Below are 19,074 nucleotides of genomic sequence, written 5' to 3' on the forward strand. Positions count from 1 at the left end.
TGCTGCTGGAGATGGCAAACCCATCCTAATGGCTTTGATTGAACCCCACAGCAGCTGATGAGGGAATGCACCACATCACCCCTGCCATGCTGCTGTGACACTGTGCCTCTTGCTACTCAGTCATTTTTCTTCTGATGTCTGAAACTTCTTCAGTTACTGCAAATGCCTAAATTTTGTTGTCTCGTTTCTTTAGCCAGATGAAAACTCCCTGGATTTCTCCTCCTGCATGCTGCGCCCCGGGATTAAAAATGCCCAGGATCTGGCCTGTGGAGTGTGTCTCCTAAACGTGGATTCCAGAAGTAAAGTAAGTGTAATGGTTAAACTCCTTTTTAATTACAGTCTGGACTTGCATTTATGGAATCCCAAGATGGTTTGGATTGGCAGGGAACCTTAAAGCTCATCCCTTTCTACCCCCTGCCATGGGCAGGGACACCTTCCACTACTACCCTGCATTGCTCCAAGCCCCGTCCAGCCTGGCCTTGGACACTTCCAGGGATGGGTGTGTTGAAAAAATTTTCATGGCTATAATTTGTAAATGGCAGAGGGCAAAGCAGACTCTGACCTATAGATGGGACTCACATAAAATCCTATAATCAGTGTCCTGTATTCCTTGGGCTTTGGTGTGACACAGCCATGGAGAAAGGGTTAAATTGTTCATAATGGGGAAGAAACAGAAGACTAATATTTAAAAAGTATATTTTTTTTTTTTTAACAAATGAAAAATTTTTTAATGGCTTTTCTTCATGAAATGGGTCACCAGAGGGGACTGTTGCCAATGGCAGAGCTGGGAGGGGCTCCCAGGACACGTGCAGAGTTGTGCCAACCCGTTAACAATACTGGCACTTTTCCTGACTTTTTGGTTTCAACATCATTTCAGAAAGAAGAGAAACCTGTGGAAGAGCTTCCTAAAAAAGTATGAATCTGTAAAAAAACATTCTTTCTGGACTCATTCTTAGCTGAGTGTGGAAGGCTGAACTGCTGACTGGCTCTCAGCTGTCATTCTCAGTTGTGCCAATCATTAATCCTCCTCCTCCAGTCATTTTTTGTGACCGTTAACACTTGATCTGATCAACTAACATGCTCCAGAGCCTCCCCTTTGTCTTGTCTGCATGCCTGTACTTGTGACCAGCTTTCTGGTTTTGTGGTCTTCCTGTTGTGTGGTAGAAAATCCCCTGCAGTGAGTTTCTGAATTTGTGTGTCTGTGGCAGAAGAGGGGGGATTTTAGGGGTTTTGTGCTAGAAATATTGACTTTTGGCTATATGTAGCAGGCAGTGGCATTTTTAGAAATGTCTGCAGGAAATCCAGGGTGTGGGGAGCAGGGCTGGGATATTTTTTTAAATAGGGAGCTGTGAAGCATTGGAAAATATCTCCTAGCAACAAACACTGAGGTGGTTTCAGCTTGTTCATGGCTTCACACGCTCTGCTCAGAGGCTCCTATTGTAAAGCAGCTTCAATTAACAGGAGGAAGTAGATCAAATTCAACCTGAAATAACACTAATAGCAGGCATTGCACCTGCCTAACTCACAGCAGAACTGAAGCCAGGGAAATAAATGCAGGAGCCGTGTGCTGGCAGGCAGGACAAGCCTCACCTCGTTAGGGATTCGGAGCAGAAGTAGAAGATGCATAAAATGAGGTGAGTTAGTTGCCAGGGGTCAGAGCAGGCACTGTGGTAATCACAGGGCTCCCTCCAGGCAGGTGTGAGTTGGCTCAGGTGTGATGGCTGAAGGTTTTGCCCACCTGTAACTCAAATAAAACACAGTTTATGGGGTGTTGTGCTCAGGGGAGGGCCCTGCCACGCTGTGCCATTCCAGGGTGATACCTGTGCTGTGTCCATTTTCCACTCTAGTTTTAGATCCTGGAGTAGGTCAGACTGTCACACTCCTTTCAATTCTTCTTTCAGGCCTTTAATTCCGAGACAGATAACTTTAAGCTGGCCTATGGAGGGCACCAGTACCACGCCAGCTGTGCCAACTTCTGGATCAACTGTGTGGAGCCCAAACCTCCAGGTCTCATCCTGCCAGACCTGCTCTGAAAGCAGCTGCACTGAAGGTGGAGCTTTGGGTCTAACAGTGCAGGACTTGGGGTAACTGGTGGGGTGGAGTAAGTGGAGAGGCTGGAGTTGGGCTCAGGATTTGAAATGTTTGGGGTTGAGTTTTGGACTGTAACAGGTTAAAGCCACTGCCATGGACAGTGAAGAATTCATTTGAAATGGCCACGGGTTCAGAAATAACCAGAAAAAAATGTAGTGTGGCAAAAAAAAAATGTGGCATTTCAGACTTTCTCAACATGAAAACATGTTATTCTGTGTAAAAGCAGCCTGGTAGCCACCATAAACCTGGGAGAAGCTGGCACTGAGCCTCCCAAAGAACCTGGAACCTGGGCTGATTTGCATAGAAGTGACCACTTAAGTACTTGGAATCTGTATTTGTAAGCAGATCTTCTCTTTAACGTGTTTGGGATATGGACCATGATGTTGTTCTTCAAATATTTGCTGCTGTGATATCACAGCACATGAGTCACAGCAGGCAAAATGAATTATGGAACTCCAAGGAATGAGACTGGAGGGCTGCTGTGGATTTACACCTCCAGTGCTCTGTGCTGGGAGTTGTTCTGTGTGCAGAACTACTTGGTGTTGGGGGGTAAGGACTGGAAAACTGTTGAAATTTTCCCTGTAATACCTGGATTCTGTAGTACAGGCAGCTGGAGTTTAAAACTTGCAGCTTTGTTGTAAATACAGATAAACTTCCCTGGAGCTGTCCTGAACTCCAGGTGTGATTTATGTTTCTCCTGACCCTTTGGTAGCTGTGTGGCTGCAGCTCTGGTGAAAACTGGACTCTGCTGATGCAGCACATCTGCTCCTGTGTAGATACTTTCCCTTTTTTGGATGTTGAGATGCTTTTCCTGATGGGATGCCTGTGTGTAGCTCGTGCAGTCTGGTGCTACCTGTAGTAACGTGTTTCTGTGACTCAGAGCTGGCAGCACGAGGGGGCCCTTGGCTCCTGTGACAGGGAGTGGGATTTAACACCCAAAGGGATTTAACACTGGAAGCTGGGGGTCTTAGCAAGCTGGTGTTTGGGGCAGGGTGTTGTCTCCCTGCTGGTTTGTGGTTTATGGCAGGTACTCACCTCTCTGAATAGGAGGTTTGTATTATTCTGTCACAAAATGTTACCTGTAACACCTAAAGTACCTGATTCTTCCTTCAGATCCAATATCCAGGGGACAGTGCAGTGCTATTACAGGATTTCAAACCAAGTGGGAGCTTCATTGCATTATAAGAGACTTACCACTATCCAGTCTGGGTCTGCAGGGAATGCAGGGGGGTGTAAATCCATCGGGGACAACTTTCTCCTTAATTCTTTGACTTAAATTCCTCAGATCTCTCCCTCCTCCCCAGAGATATCAACAGCTTTTCCAAGTTAATCTTGCCTCCATTATAAGTACCTGACCCTGGCCTGTGGTTATTTGCCCAAACAGAGATCACAGTGAGGAAAACGATGCTTTGTATTTAAAAAAAACAAACAAGCTTAGTTATACTAAACTATTAATTAGCCCAAATGAAAGAATCTTGGCTCGGAGGTGTCTGGCTCCTCATTTACACCAATTACAGTAAATCTTGCAGCCTCAAATTAACTCATTCACAAAATAAAGCAACGTGTGCCTCCAGTCGCAAACTCCGGCTAATCCAGCAGCAGATTTTCCACAGTGTGACAGGGACTGCCCACATCCTTTCCCTTGGCTAGATGGGATTTTTTTTTTTCCCCTAATTAAAAGAGGATACCACAAATAAGAGGCCACAGTGTGAAACTTAAATCACCAGCTGTGTTGTCACAGAAGCATCTCTCAGTGGTGGTTTTCCTGTGCTTGTTACCAGGCCAGTCCCCTCCCTGAGCTGTGTCCGTCGTGTCTTTTGGCCCATAAAAATAAGGAATGGGTGTCTGTGATTCCAGTTGCAGCAGAGCTCACTGAGGGATGACACTGCTGCTCTCCTGCTCCCACGGAAGGGGCAGCACAGGCACTGTCCCTGCCTCTGTGGAAGCAGGAAGTGTTCTGTTCCCAACACCTTCCTGTCGTGGGAACACATGGAATGTTTGCATGGAGGTCCCCCCATAAAGGCACTGCAGAGCGAGGATCAGCTCCCTGATCCCAGTCATCCCACTGACTCCCTGGAGCATCCTCTCGGATGTTGCTGCCAGCCAAAGCCCAGTGTCCTTCCAAGCTGTATCCAAGGTGACAGGATTGTCCCAGCTCACCTTCCCCCACCCCTCCTGTGCACGGGCACCCGGACACGCTGCCTCTGCTTTGGCTCTGTGCAATTTCAGACCTGTGACTCCTTTTCCTGCATGGATTCTGTCACTGGAGAAGAGAAACAGGATTTTTCTTTGGTTTTTTAATGTCTGTGTTTTCTGGAGCTGCCTTGGAAAGTGGGTACCTGTGGAAAGTGGGTTTTCTGTCTCCTTCTGTATATTTGGAGTTCTAAGGGACTATTAGCCTGGTTATTTAATGTATTTATGGCTTTTCCCCATTGTATCCCTGGTGCTTCCATGGTGGCAGCTTTTCCCTGGTGCTGGGAGTGCTGGGGGCTGCTCCAGCCCCTTCCCTGCCCCTCCATCTCCGTGCTTGGGTGTGAATTCCTGGGTACCTGCCCACCTCAGAGGTCACCTGTGGCCTGGGAATTGTCACCTCATGCACTGACCATTCCAATGTCTTTCCCTCCCTGGCAGCAGCTTTTCTTTTCTGGGTTTGGTCTCAGCAGCTCCTTCCCTGAAGTCTGTGCAGGGTTTGTGGGTGAGTGACGTTCAGGCTCAGGTGGAGCAGAGCTCATGGAAACCCTTGGAATGCTCAGAGTTCCTCAGCTACACTGGGAATTAATTAAACTTGAAGCAAAACCTGCCTTTCCAATAAAAGCTGCTGTTGTACAAACTGCTGCTTCAGGTTTATTTTTAATTTTGGACCTGCATTTAATTCCAGTTCTCAGTGTTAAAATATGAATGTCGTAATTCTGTGAAGTGATCAGAAAACTTCACTTTGTATTGTAATTCTTCTCCTGCCTCTGGGCAAACATTATTTCTCTTCCAGAAGTGGTTTTGTGATTATTAGTCAGAGCTGTTTGGGTTTATTCTATGCTGGAGTCACTGCTGGTATTTTAAATCCCATGAGAATAAGTGTTATTAATTGACTTTAGTACCTTGTTTACTCCCTTGATTCCTGCAATGATTTATAAATCCTGTGTTGAGATTCAAACCTTGTGTTCAATAAAGAGCTCATTTTGTATCTGACCAGCCTGGGAAACTGAAATATTTATATCATAATGTAAGTGAAACCTGCTTTGTGGCTGGGATGTGGAAAGTGCCTCACCAAATACTGAAGAATATAAAATATTTTTTAAGCAATTGAGACACCATTTGGAAAAGCCCCTGGGGAGCAGGAAGAGGGATGTTCCCCTCAAATCCAGTGGGTGTGCTTGCAGCAATCCAAGCTGAGCTGTGGCTCTCTCTCTTCTTTGGTTTCTATCGATTTAAGGATGGAAAAACTGGATTTTGAGGGGGAAAACACTCATACAAAATCTTTTTTGTTGGAGTGAACACAAGAGGAGCTTTTGCAAAGAAATACCCACAAGCATTAACACTGTAATATAACCTTGAGTGGGGATTTCAGGTGAATTCTTTGTTTCCTGATGTGCTTTATCAGGCAATTTCATTTTTTTATAGGTCTAAGTTTCCCTTGTGTTTAAAAATCAGCCTTTGGTGCCTTCTTGGCTGAACATCAGCATTTTCCCTCCCCTCAGTACTCACGCAGTGGAATTATGAAATAATTCACAGTGGAGAATTTTTACCTTCAGTTTTTACATAAAAAATACTGTTAAAATTACACACTGACCACTTTTTGGGTAAGGTTTGATTTTGTGAGCAGATTTGAGTTTTTAGTTATTTTTTTCCCCCTTAAAATGTAATGTATTGGAATGTCTCCAAATTAACAATTAATCTTGATTTTTACTCTCTAGTTCCTTTCTTACCATTTCCCTGGCTGCAGTTTTAATTCATGATTAAAACAGGGAGATGAGTAAAATTCATTTTTTTAAGTGGACATCAGTCTCCTGTGTCTGTCTCTGGAACTGGGACACAGCCATGGAACCTGAACTGGGAGCAGCTGATGGCAAACCTCGCCTTTATTTCAGTGGGACAAAACTCATCTGGGAAAAGCAGGAGGAAAACTCTCCTGTCCTCGTGGTGGTGAAAGACACCAAGATCCCTGTGTGGATATTGTTGGAAAAACCAGTGTTGTGACTATTGGGGGGGTTTCTGGCTGTTTTGACTATGTGCATCCAGGATAAAGGATCAAAGGTGGGTTTGCAAGGGAGTGGGGGCAATACATCCCTGCATTCAGGGAACAGTGGCTTTGGATGCCCGTGGAAGGGTGAGGAACGAGCAGTGACTTTTCACAGGGACATCTCCACGGGGTTAACACAGTTGGAGGGACTCCCACAGGGGCTGAGAGCTCTGTCCTGCCACCACCCCCCAGCCAGTGCCCTCTGGCCTCACTTGGAGTCTGTGAACTTCCCGCATCCTCACTGGACCTCCTGGAGTCTGGGAACCACAGAGCTCCACATCCTTCCCTGGGTGAGTCTCAGCCACTGGTGTTTGCTCTGGGGTCTCCAGTAAATGGGAAGATTCTGGGTCAGAGATACAGGTCAAAGCCTCTGTGGCAAATTCACTCTGATCTAGACTTCTGTTCCAGCCAGCTCTGGTTTTACTCCTGAGCCCAGGGAGGTTGAGGCCATTTGAACAGTTTTGTGTTGGCTTTATCAGTATTTATTTCAGCCCTCATGACTTTCAGTCTGGGGAAACCAAGGACCCGGTCGTGCCACCCTGACACAGCACAGTCCAGCTGGGAGAGCCCTTCAGCCAGGCCTGCTGCTCCTCAGAACCTCGGCTGCCCACCGGGACTCGGGGAGGTGCAAAGAGTGCACCAGCCCGAGGGACTGCCCGGCTGCTGGGAGGAGCAGCAGGAATGGCAGGATGGATTGTGAGGTGGGGAGCCGAGTGCTGGGAACAGCTCGCAGTGTTTTCCTCAAGGCTCGGGTCCAGCTCTGCCCAAAGCCGCTGCTCCACCCCACGCCGTGTTCCCGCTGCTCCCAGAGCTCCATTAGCGCCGCTCGGAACAGGAAACCAACACATGTTCTGGTTTGATCTTTATTGATTTTTTTTTTTTTTTTTACAAGTATAGAATCTCATTTAAATCAGCGATCGCGGCATCCAGCAATCTGCCTGCTCCTCCTCCCGGGGCAGGGGACACCAGTGTCTCCTCAGGAATGGGGCTCTCCTGGGTTCCCGTGACGCTCCAGGGAAACCAGTCCCTTCCCTGCCGGGAGGGGAGCGATGGGTGGGAGCTGCAGGAAGGCTTCTCCCACGGAAAGGCTGGGGTTGGAATCACTCCCGGCACGCACAGCACGAGGCAGAGCCTCTGTGCCCGGCCGGGAGGGTGGACAGATCCGTTGGCGCGGAATAATCCCAGAATGCAGCATAACCTTGAGGACGGAATGGAGTGATTCGGAAATGGACTAAGGCAGATCATGACCGGGCGCGGAGCTGGAGAATCAAGCGGATTTACCAACTTCCAACGGAGTGGTTGCTGGAATGTTCACACACACGGCCCAGCCCCTCGGGCAGGGGGCCGTGCACGGATTCCTGAACGTCTCTTTGGTTGTCCAGCGGGTTCAACCCTCTTGCTTCTGTCTTGAGCCACATCTGGACAGGATCTGTCGACTTTCCACCCGCAAAACACACCAGCATTTTCCAGTAGTTGAAGTGTATTCCAGGACTATTGCCCCGGCGTGGAATGAGTTAAAAAGGATCTTGTATTTATTTGATTTGAATCGTTCAAATTTTATTTTCCTTGTGGCTGACACGGACTGATTCACTTTTTTTCTTTTTTTTTTTTTCTAACTTTGAATACAATTAAGAGCTGACTAAAGATCTCAAACACTATATACTGAGAGTCACTATGGATGTTAAAGAAAACACCAGCACTAGCACCACAGCCCTGTATTCCAGACTTCCTGGTGCTTGGAAAACCCGCTGCCGTGGAGCAGGGCCTTGTTCACTCTGTGCTAGTGCTGCTCCCGAGCCACTACAGGGTTTTGCAGGGAAGCAAACAAGCTATAACGAAATATCCAGGCTACTACCGCGTCACAAAGCGCACTTGGCTCATCAACTCTGCCAAATGCCTCTTAGGCCTTTCCTTGGAGGACCCTAATAAACTGACTAAAAAAGGAGGGAGGCTTTATGGAAGGAATAAACTCATAAGGAGACCTGGTTCTGCTAAATGAGAGAGATGCAGATGGGAAATCCCCATAGAGAGAAATGCTTTGAAGGGAGTCGTTGGCCTTGCAGGTTAGTGAGGTGAGAATTGAGGTTCTGCTGTATGGTAAAGAATCAGAGTTGGCTGTAGAAGAAGAAGGGAACGTCTCCAGTCTGGTTGTCTCAGAATAGCGCATCCCTTCTGTTGTGCTTCCTGTCTGCAGTCCCATTAAATTCCCCAGTAAGGCATCAGGGGTCTCCTCTCTCTCTCATAAACGTCTGGGATGATGCCGTAGGGCGTCTGTACCATTTTAACCGTCGTCTTCCCGAAGAGCTTCCTCTCGTAGTCTATCAGCTGCCTCCAGAAGCCCACGTTGGGCCGTATGACGGGGCGCCGGGACTTGACCCAGTTGTAGGCCTCGAAGAGGGAGACCTTGTGGTACTTCATGAGGAAGGCGATGCAGAGCGTGGCCGACCTGCTGACGCCGGCGGCGCAGTGCACCAGCGTGGCCCCGTGTTTCCGCGCCACGCTGTTGATCTTGTCGGCCACGCTGTCGAAGTACAGGGAGATGGGGGCGTTGGGCATGTCAGCCAAAGGCACTTTGACGTATTCGAACTGGGGCCAGTTGAAGTTGGGGATCTCGATGGTGGCGTTGATGATGCAGGTGATGCCCCGGGAGAGCAGCAGGTGCCGGTTGGAGGCGACGCTGCCCCGGCTCAGGTACAGCGAGGGGGTGATTTGGGCGATGCCCCCCAGGGCACCTTCGGAAAGCATTCGTGGAGCCATCAGAGTTCTCGGTAAGGAGTTGTGGCTTCTGGAGGTCATGGAGGATCTTGGCACTCACGCTTCCATTATGGGAAGAGGTTCAACGGGATCTTCAGCCAAGGGAAGGATTGTCTGGCCTGGTGGTGGTGGTAGGACAGCGAGAGCTTCCTCTGCTTAGTCACTGCAAAACACAAGTGAGGCCACATGAGAGGGGCAGCCGTCCCTGAGCTGTGTCTGGGCGAGGGAACAGGAAACCCCAGCTCGCCCTGCTGTGGCCTGGCAGAGCTCTGTGGGGAACGTGGCTCTGGTTTCACAGTGCTCATCACCACTGGGCTCCCAGGCATCGCCTGGACAGAACAGCAACAAAAAATCTCTCAGCCTAATTAGCCCCAATTACTCATTGAGGCTTTACCTGTGGGCCCAGACAGCATCTCACCCGGATCAGCACGTGGAGGATGAGCTACACCTTTTCCATGCTCAAACCCAGCAGCTTCACAGCTGGCCAGATTCCAGAGGGATGGTGAGGAACAGCAGATGCCAGTAATTTACAGCACCCTGCCCTCTCCCCAGTGCCACCCTTCTCCTTTTTTAGGTGTACCAAAGGCCCCGCCAAAGCACATAAACAGAGGAAAGTCGCTCATTAGGAAAGGCGGTGAGTCACGTCCATCCCGATCACTCACCGGCTCTCATCGAAGCAGGGGAAGTGTGGAAAGAGTGACCTGGTTATGTCAGAAGCTGAGAGTAAAACCCAAGCAGAGGCTGGGACAGGGGAGGCTCTGCTGCTGCTTTAACGCCTCACTAATGCTTTGGAGAGAGACGAGTGCCCCAAAGGCTTGGGATCGCCCCGGGACAGCCCCTGCTCTGATTGCCCCTGCTCTTTTAGGGCCTTTCCAAAGCCAGTAGGGAAACTACAACCAAGGGGATGAGCCCTGGAGCATTAATAATTTGCCAGTCTGTGAGTTCTCCAGCTGCAGATGGGCCGTGGGAGAGGCTCTGGTCTGTGCAGGCTGGAGAGGCCCTGCCCTGCCCAGGGACCTCTGAGCCCACCCGTGTCACTGGCACTGCTGGAGAGGAGCTGGGGGATGCTCAGCACCTTGGGGCAGTCAGATTTGTCCCTCCAGCAGTTCACTCTAATTATGTTAGAGGGTCCTCAAAGGGCTGAGAGACCCCAGCTATGGCTTCCCCAGTGTCTGCCCACATCCCATGCTCTGGGAAGCACCAGCAGGACCCAACAGTGGCTGCTCCAGCGGAGTTTTGGCTCTGTGGTGCAGGAACTTAATGAGCATAATGAGGCCTCTTCTGTGGCTCTTCCCTGCTGGCACCTACTTGAGCAGCTCCGGAAGCCGTGGGCCCAAAGAGCTGCAAGAGCTCCTGCCCCAACAAGGAGCAAGAGCTCCTCGTTGCTGCAGCTGTGAACACACAGCTTCCCCCGTGGACACCCCAACACAGTCACCCAGCAAGAGCAGCAAGGAAAGGGGTGTTTTTGTAAAGGAATAAAGTCTTCTGAGCAAGGGAAATCCCTGCTCTCAAACAGCTTTTACTGACAACACAAAGGATTGGAGCACTTACGCTTGGTCACAACCTGTCCTGCTCCAAATCAGGGGTCGGTACCGGGATGTCGTGGGGTGCTGATGGGATGGCTCACAGAGTGTGTCCAGTGCTGACCTGGGGAGAGAAGAGAGCATGAATTTTACTGGGATCTGCACTGGACCTGATTTAGGTGGCTGTCCAAGAACTGGGGGGGAGGATCACTGTTCCCTGCTGGTCGTGGGGCAGACAGAGGCCTTGGGAGGGCACTTGCTGCCGACACTGTAATGTCACCAATTCCTGCCAACACAGCACTCACAGTCATGGCAGGCCCAGAGGAATCTGAGCCTGGCACAAAAATCATGGCTCAGAAAAATATTAAATAGTTTAAGTAATTAATTTGCTCTAATGTCTCTTTTAGCATCTGCCCAGGTGCTAAATTCCAGACACACCTCTGCATCCTTCTGATGGTGTCCAAAGCCACCTGGTGGGGAGCTCCTGCTCCTGTTCCTGAGGCACTGCTGGAAGTACGGGGTGAACAGGAAGGGGCAGAGCTGGTGCCAGAGCCACAGCATTCCACTCCTGGAAAGTGGAGGATGGGGCAACATCGCCTTTTCATTCTGCCAGACCAGAAGCACCACAAGCCCCCAGAGTGGAGGTGAAGCAGCTGGGAGATGCTGCTGGACCCCGGCAGAGCGAGAGCAGCGCCTGCCCCAAACCAGCTCTGTGCAAGGCAGACTCTCCAGCTGCTCCCAGGGGCACCTGGAGCACTCCAAGGGTAGTTTGGGAAGGGCTTTGCTGCTTTCCATACAGTGCTTCCTGTTAGCAGGCAGCAACTTATCCAGATATTTGCATGTGACAGGCTGGGCTTGCTCTGCAAACTCTGGGGCCACCAGGCTGGCACCAAACACCCGCGTGCCACCCACTCCCAGCACCACCCCCCACTCCTGGCACCGCCGGCACAGCCCCTTGAAGCCCATCCAGTCCCACCCCCTGCCATGGGCAGGGACACCTTCCACTAGCCCAGGTTGCTCCAAGCCCCATCCAACCTGGCCTTGGACACTTCAGGGATGGGGCAGCCACAGCTTCCCCGTGCAACCTGTTCCATGCCAGTTATCTCCCCAGGGCTCCGGATGGCTGACAGCAGCAGCACGGCTTCTGCTCGATGCTGAGCAGCTCTTGGTCAGAGTGAGTGAATGCTTTGGAGAGGAGCTCATTATTTAGGCGAGATAAGGCTGCTGTGCTCCCAGCACACATGCCTGGTGGCTCAGGATGCTGCCCAGACACCGGGGGAAGGCCACCAAGGGAGAGGGGCAGGTGCCAGTGTCCCTTCCCGTGTTCCGCGGCGCTCGCAGCGGGAGCTGCCTGGGATGCCACTGACTGTGATGTGCTGTCTCAGGCATGTGACAGAGCCACGCTCCTGCCCACACACACCAGGCTGAGCAGCTGCTGGCGTGCAGGGAGCTGGGAATGAAAGGGGCCTCGTCTGCCTGGGCTGGCAGCGGCTCCTGCTGGGTGCGGCGCCTTCGGCTGAGACCGGGAGCTCCCACCAGGCTGTGTGAGCCTTCATCTGGCCCCAAAGCTGCACCCCCTGCCTGGCCCCAGCTCAGACAAAGCCTTGCCCAAAGCCTGCTGTTTTGCTCCCACAAAACTCCATTTGCCTTTCTCAGCACACCCGTGTTATCCCGCTGCAATCCAACGCTGTTGCTCTTCATGCAGCAGTCCCCGTCATTGTGCTAAAGCAGAGAGAGAGAGAGAGGAGTGAAAAGCCTCTTCCCAGCTGTTGCTGGGTGCAAAAAAAAAAAAGAGGAAAATATCTGAAGATCAAATAAGGGACACAGACAGCCCAGCCCTGGCTGTGCCACCTGCAGTACCTGGGGAGGCCGGTGGCACAACAGGCTCCTGGCACTGGAAGAGGCACCGACTGCCTCCTTCAGCCTCTGCTGCAGGAGCTGCACCAGCACAGCCAGGCTGGACCATCTCATGTGCAGTACAGACCCCACATCGTCTCCCATGTTCCCTGGTTGGAGCTTCTGAGTGGTGGCACAGGCTGGGGGGTCACACCAGCACCCTCGGGGTGCTGGGGCCTGTCCCGGCTGCCTTGTCACCACAGGTGCTCCCCAGCACCAGGCAGGGCATCCGAGGGTTGGGATCCAGAACTGTCCCTGAAGCAGCACTGAAAGTACCTTCCAAAGGAGCTGGAATGTGATTGTGGTTTCCTGCAAAGGGCTGAAATTCCCAGATGGTGCAGTGTGGTCCTTTGGGAAAAGACTGGCTGGTGATGGGCTGGTAGCAACCAGGTGTTCCCACCGTCATAGCCTTGTTTGCTGAGCTGACTCCAACCAACGAAATAATTAATCTTGTAACAGCCCTGACCCCCAGCAAATCCCTCTCCAGACTCTGCCTTGGTCTTGCTCATGCAGACAGAACAGCCAGTGCCACGTGCTGACCCAGCCAGGGAGGGCTGGGACCCCTCCAGGGTGGCAGGAGGTCCCTGGGGACCCTGGTGCTGCAGGGGCAGGACCGGTGCAGCCTCTTCCCTCCCCGGCAGCCTGGTGGGTTCTGCCATTGCCCTCATCTGCATAATCAGGGGTGGGGGAAGCGAGTGGGTAATTACAGCCTGGAGAACAGTCTGCTCTTCAAAGCCTCCAGGTCCTTTCCCAGAGCTCCTGGCCACCACCATCCTCAGGTGCAGGATTACGGAGAGGGGACACTTTTCCAGCACCCACCATGTCCAGGATCTCATCCTGCATCCCCTGGCTCTGCTCAGCTCCACGGCTCAGGTGGGTCTGGCTGCTCCTGTCGGGCTCTGTGTGTTCTGCTGTACCTGGAGGCTGAGCTCTGTGGTTCACCTGTCCCAGGAGAAGGGGCAGGTGCTTTGTCCGTGGCAGCTGCTCCCATGGAAGGCAGGCTGTATCCCACCCGGGCTGGATTTCCTGCTCCTCTCCATCAAGGGGGTTTCCAAAGCCATACAGCAATGCCTTGGTTTGTGCTTTGGTGGTGCAGCCCCTCGGAAAAGTTGCTGCTGGCAATGCTCCTGGCTCTGCTCTTCCAAATCTTGCAACAGCTGGAGTTTGTTTCTCTTTGCTTTCATTCCTGAGAATGCAGTTCTGCTAACAAAGGCTGAAATTCCCATGGGAAAGTGCTGCTGGTTCCTGAACCTCCTGAGAAAGGCCTGAAAACACCTCTGGAAGCTCAAAAGACAGAGGCACACGGGGTGATGTGAGTTAAACACTGTGATCTCCAGGACAGGAGGGAGAGCTGGTCGGGCTCTAGACAATGAGTTGGCAAGTCTGAGCTTCTGCCTTCTTATTCTGGTGCTGCTGGATGGTTTGCTCTGATTTGGGGGATTTTTTTTTTTTTTTTTTAGTTTTCTTTTCTTTTTAAAGTGCCTCTGTGGCTTGTCCCTGAGGGACTTTACAAAGCCCTGCAGTTTGTGTCGGGTTCTGTGTCAGTAACACAACAATGGAGCTGGTACCTGGCACAGGTGGAAGCTTCTCCAGACTCCTGTCCCCCTGGACTGTAGGTTTAGGGTGAGGGGAGGCTCAGGGGGCTGGTGGGCCCTGCTCTACTGGTGGAGCAGAGACACTGAAGCCCCTGGTTTTATTCCCAGAGCATCATCTGGGATTCGAAGCAGGTTTGTGGGCTGGGTGTGTGAAATGTCAGTACTGAGGCAAACCTTCTCCCCCCTCCCAGGAGAGGAAAAGTTATTCATTTTGGAGATGACAAATGCTCTCTAATCCTGCAGTAAAGAGAAGAGTCAATATCGCAGGCGCTGAATGAACGAGCCTGCCCAGGGCTCTTCCCAGCCAGGCTGAACAGCAAATTGCTTCAGAAATGGTCCTGGAGAGTGGCATTTCAAATACATTTCAGCAGAGAGCACAAACTGCAGCCATTCTCGGGTCAGGGCTTGCTTGTGCAGAGTCCAAGGGAAGCTGAAGCAGAGCCGGGAGGGGAGAGGACGTGTGGGAGCCGCCGGCTCCTCGCTCCTCTTCCCGGCCCTCCTGCAGCCCTTTGCTCTGCCGGGTCCTTGCTCTCCTTCCTTGGGCTGTGGTGGATGCGCTCCCGGAGCCATTTCAGGCTCCTCTCGGAGCGCGGGTCAGAGCCAGCGGCACATCCTCGCCATGAAGGGATGAGTGGTTTGGGTTTGGAATGCAAAAGGAGGAAGGGGACGGCGGGATGGTCTGGGCTGAGACAGAGGATGCCGCGACCGACCCCTGATCGATTGTGCTCGCAGCCCGCGCTGGCCTCTCGGCGAGCGCAGGATGGGAGCTGTCAGATGTTAAATCAAGATAATAATCTGTCTGCCCGGAGCTCTGAGCAGGCCTGGCTGCTTGGGCAGCTCCCAGCACAGCCGGGTTCCCCGCGCTTGCCAGAACACACCAGTAACTTCCCAGAGGATTCGTGGAAGAAAGGGAATCGTGCCCAGAACGCACCACAAGACACTCCTCACACAGCCCCCCGCAGTCCCGGGGAGCTCGAGGACCTGCTCGTTGCTCAACGACCCCGGATCAAGCACATTTAGTCCCCAAGCACAGTCTTGCCTCCCCCACACGCCTGGAGTCTGGGCTGCTCCCATGACCCGAGCCAGCTCCCCGGGCTGGTGATCCCTGAGGAGCCTGTCCCAGCCTGCTGCCACTGCCTTCCGAGGGGTGACAGCCGACACTCCCGTGGCACGGCTCGGCTCCCTCCCACCGGCACCACTGGGGTGCCCTGGGAGAGGCCAGGGCTTGGCAACCTCACCCGCTGCCTCCCGCATCTGCTCACCAGCCGTGCTCTGCCCTCTGCCAGCCAAAGCCTCACTCCCTGACAACCCCGGCACCAACACAGCAGGAAAAATGGGCGGTGAGGTTTTTGGAAGGCTCCATCCAAGGATGATGCCACTGGGCCCGCTGGGCAGGGCCCATGGCTGCCAGGCAGGGCGGCAGCTCCACTGACTCCGGATTCCCACTGTCACCGTCTCCCTGGCGAGGCGGCGGATCTGCCCACGGGCACGCTGTGATCCTGCCACACAGCCACCCCCTCCGTGCTGCTCTGGAGTGGGAACAGGCAGGGCTGCTTCCTCTCCACTCGGCAGCTGGATCCTGCCAGCTGCCAGCCAAACCTCTGGCCAAAGGGAGAGCTCCCGGCCACAGGGACGGAGCGAGACGGGGAGCGGGCGCAACCTGGAGCAAGCTGGTATTTATAAAATCCTTGCTCTGCTCTGAGGACAAGCCTCCCTCGGCAAGCAGCGAGAGGATTCGATGCAAGAAAAACAAACCATCCTCCTTTTTAAAGCCACGTTTGCTCTTTCAGAGCCATGGGCTCCTGCACACCCTGCTCTGCGTGCCAGTCCCTTGGAGAGCACAGCGGGGGCACGGGGCTCGCCCAGGACAGACCAGGAGTGTGGCCACCTGCATCTTGCTTAAAAATTCTGGGTGGGTGAACCAATCACTTTAAAAACCAGAATTAAGCCTTGAGAAGGCACAAATGGGACCCAACAGTTGTGGGCAGCATCAGCTCCATACTCGGCTGAACACCCAGGGCTGTTTTCCAGCCCCGATTGTCTGCTGTGAAGCACCACAGATCATTTCAGCGCCAGCTGATGGCATCTGGATTGCATGCGGAGTTTGGGAAAGCTCCCCTGCTCCATCCCCTGCTCCCTGTGTCCAAGTGTGACCCGGGGGGGACGTGGATGGGGAGGAGAGGGGCACACTCAGGGAGCAGACCCACGCCTGGCTCCAGCTCCCGGGGTGCTGCAAGATGGAGCCTTGTTTTTTCCGGAGCCGTGCCCTGCGCAGTCACAGCTGACAGGAGGGACACAATCTCTTCCCTGTTAGCCGAACAAAACACAGGGACCTGGTGTGTTTGCTCGTGTGTGACCCTGCCGGGCCCAGGGCTGTGCCTGCTGCTGCTGTGGCCGGGCTCTGCCCCAGCCCACCCCAAACCCCATCAAATTGAAGGCAGCTGCAAATTCACTGCATCGTGTCCTGGAAACGGTCAGGTGCTTCCATGCTGGTGCTCGCCCGGGCCTTTTCCAGGGGCAGTGCCAACTGGTGCACGCCCTGAACAGCCCAACTTCTCATGGGGGTCCCAAAGCCTGGCACCCTGATAAACCTGACGGTGACACAACCCTCACTGGAGGAATTCCTGCTGGGCAGAGGCTGCCCATGCTTTCCCCACGCTTCCCAAGGCCAGGCAGGAGCTGGGCACAGGGCAGTGCAGCTGAAGGGAGGACAGCAGGATGTGCCCACAGCAGCTGTAAGGAATGAGGTCACCTCTGAGCACACCGATGGGGTTGTGCAGGGTAACAGGAAGAGAGGCCAGTTTTAATCAGCTGGGGGGAAATCAAGTTTACACAAGGCAGCGATTGCTTCCTGTGCAAGCAGCACGGGGCCAGCACCCCACACCTCCCAGGAGGTCATTCCAGCTGCTCCAGGCTTGGGGGAATGGCATTTTTTAGAGACACTGTGTAAATCCACATTTCCTCCATGAAGGACTCTCCCCTCCCTGAGCTGCTGCTCGGCCTCCTCCAAAGGGAAGGATCCACAGCCACCCCCCTCTGTGGGGTGGGATGGTGGAAACAGGGACAATTAAAGTCCCATCAGTCCAGACACCCCAACCCACCCTGCTGTGGTGAGCATGGCAGCACCTGTTGCTCCTTCCTGATGGGAAACTCAAATTTGCCTGATTATTACTATTTTATATTATTTTTAAAGCAGGGAGTAGCCGCAGAGCTGAGCCCACAAGCTGCCTGCACTAGAGGTGCCCCAGGAAGTGTGGGCAACGTATCTGCCTCCAGTTCTCCAGCTTTATTCCCAAGCATTCAGGGAGCTGGGACTGCTGTTCAGAGATTCCTCAGCTGTTTCCAAATGCCAGAGCCCTCTCTGCTACATGCTCACACTTCCCTTTGTGTTATGGTTGCTCAGAGTGTCTTTTTGGAAGTGATAAATGGGGGGGGTGTGGTGAGGGTTGTGTGCCCGGAGAGGAGGGGCTGGGAGAAGATCCCATGCCTGGTTTGAGGCATTACCCCACCTTCTAGGGAAAGCCAACCTGGAAGGAAGGTGGTAGCAGGAAGCCTGGAAGGCTTCTCTGGTGAACAGCCTCGTGTAAACAGCTCTGGTGGGGCCAATGTGTGGTGAGTAGGAGAGAAGCTGCTCCTGGTACCCACTGCCATGCCCAGGTGCCTTCTCCCTTCTCCTCATTCCCAGCCTCTTTTTGCATGCCCAGATGTGCAGGTGGCTGCTTCCCCGGGACAAAGCTGGTACCGACTCTCAGAGTAGAGGTCTGAGACTTTCTTGAGCAGGCTCTGCATCCCTTTCCTCCCTCCCATGACGTCTGGCTCAGACAGAAGGTTTCCCCCACACCCTGTGCATTTCTAGCACTAGAGCAGCATGAGCTCTCTGCCTTTCCAGCTCCAAGATTCCAGCTGGGATCAGGTATTGAATTAAGCCATGCAAATTTCCATCTTGCCCTGACCAACACATGGAAGCAGTGCCAAAGCCCAGAGCAGACCCTGCAGCGCAGCAAAGGCTCAGATCAAATCCCTGAGAGTTCACCTTTGTTCCTGGAGGAAACTGGAATGTCCGTGCCCGTGCCCAGGACCCAGGCGAGCCCTCGGGGGCAGGAGGGACAGGCAGAGCTGCACGTTCACACCTTCCAGGCATAAATCGATTAAAACCTGCTGCATTACTGCTCCCCTGACGTTCAGCAGGGTCACATCAGCCAAGTCGTGGCAGCAGATCTCTGCCAGTGAGGAGCAGCACGTGCCCCCAGAATTAGGGACCCTTCTTTCTCATTCCTTGGGAACCAGAGTGCCACAGAGCTCATCCCAACCACCGGAACGAAGCACACACCAAGGTTTACAGCGAGGCCCGGGGGAGGAATCCACTCCCTGCCAGAGCAGGGACGGCCGATCTGGTGTATCGTCAGGGAAAACTGTTTTGTCAGTGCTAATCCTCCACCATTCCTGTGGCAGGGGCATTAGGGATAAACCGAACTTGCAACATGATATTAGGGCATCTGCCAACACTCAAACCTCCAGAATAAAAGGCTCATTTGCTGCCCAGTCGAACAGGTTATAATCCTGCCCCATCTCCCTACAGCCAAATGCCACTCATTGATTACTGGTGTTGCTCAACAGCAGCTGCTCCGGAGCGAGCAAGGCCACGCAACACAACCCCGTCCCCCCTGGATGAGTAGCCGGGCAGCCGCAGGCACGAGCCGGGTTTGGTGGCACCAGCGTGCCCTGAGAGCAGGGGGTGCCCAGGGCAGGAGCCAGGGAGGGGTCCTAAGAGGGGAGTGCCAAGAGCAGGATCCAGCGATGGGTGCTGAGAGGGAAGAGCCCAGGGCAGGATCCAGGGATGGGTGCCGACCTGGAGGTGCCCAGGGCAGGATCCAAGGAGGGATGCTGAGAGGGAAGTGCCCAGGGCAGGAGGCAGGGACGGGTGCCCCTCTCCGGCAGAGCCCGCGGTGGGGCTGGGGCTGGTTCCACGTCGAGGAAC

General features: G+C 53.2%; 2 protein-coding genes across 2 annotated transcripts in view; one reads left to right on the forward strand and one right to left on the reverse strand.

Moving 5' to 3' along the window:
- Positions 1–5,296, forward strand: part of SYNRG (synergin gamma) — a 36,363-nt gene extending 31,067 nt beyond the window's left edge. Inside the window, 3 exon segments of the mRNA XM_018084806.3 lie at positions 194–304; positions 878–913; positions 1,902–5,296. Coding sequence (XP_017940295.1) covers positions 194–304; positions 878–913; positions 1,902–2,033 — 279 coding nt within the window. The 3' untranslated portion in view covers positions 2,034–5,296.
- Positions 5,297–7,919: 2,623 nt separating this feature from the next.
- The window catches only part of DUSP14 (dual specificity phosphatase 14), a 14,698-nt gene continuing 3,543 nt past the window's right edge, over positions 7,920–19,074 (reverse strand). Inside the window, exons 2-3 of the mRNA XM_008927668.2 lie at positions 10,634–10,729; positions 7,920–9,245 (exon numbers count right to left, since the gene is read on the reverse strand). Coding sequence (XP_008925916.1) covers positions 8,528–9,124 — 597 coding nt within the window. The 5' untranslated portion in view covers positions 9,125–9,245; positions 10,634–10,729 and the 3' untranslated portion in view covers positions 7,920–8,527. The remainder of the gene's footprint in view (positions 9,246–10,633; positions 10,730–19,074) is intronic.

This window comes from Manacus vitellinus, unplaced genomic scaffold (genome assembly GCF_001715985.3).
Source record: "Manacus vitellinus isolate BGI_N305 unplaced genomic scaffold, ASM171598v3 scaffold_76_pilon, whole genome shotgun sequence".
NCBI lineage: Eukaryota > Metazoa > Chordata > Aves > Passeriformes > Pipridae > Manacus > Manacus vitellinus.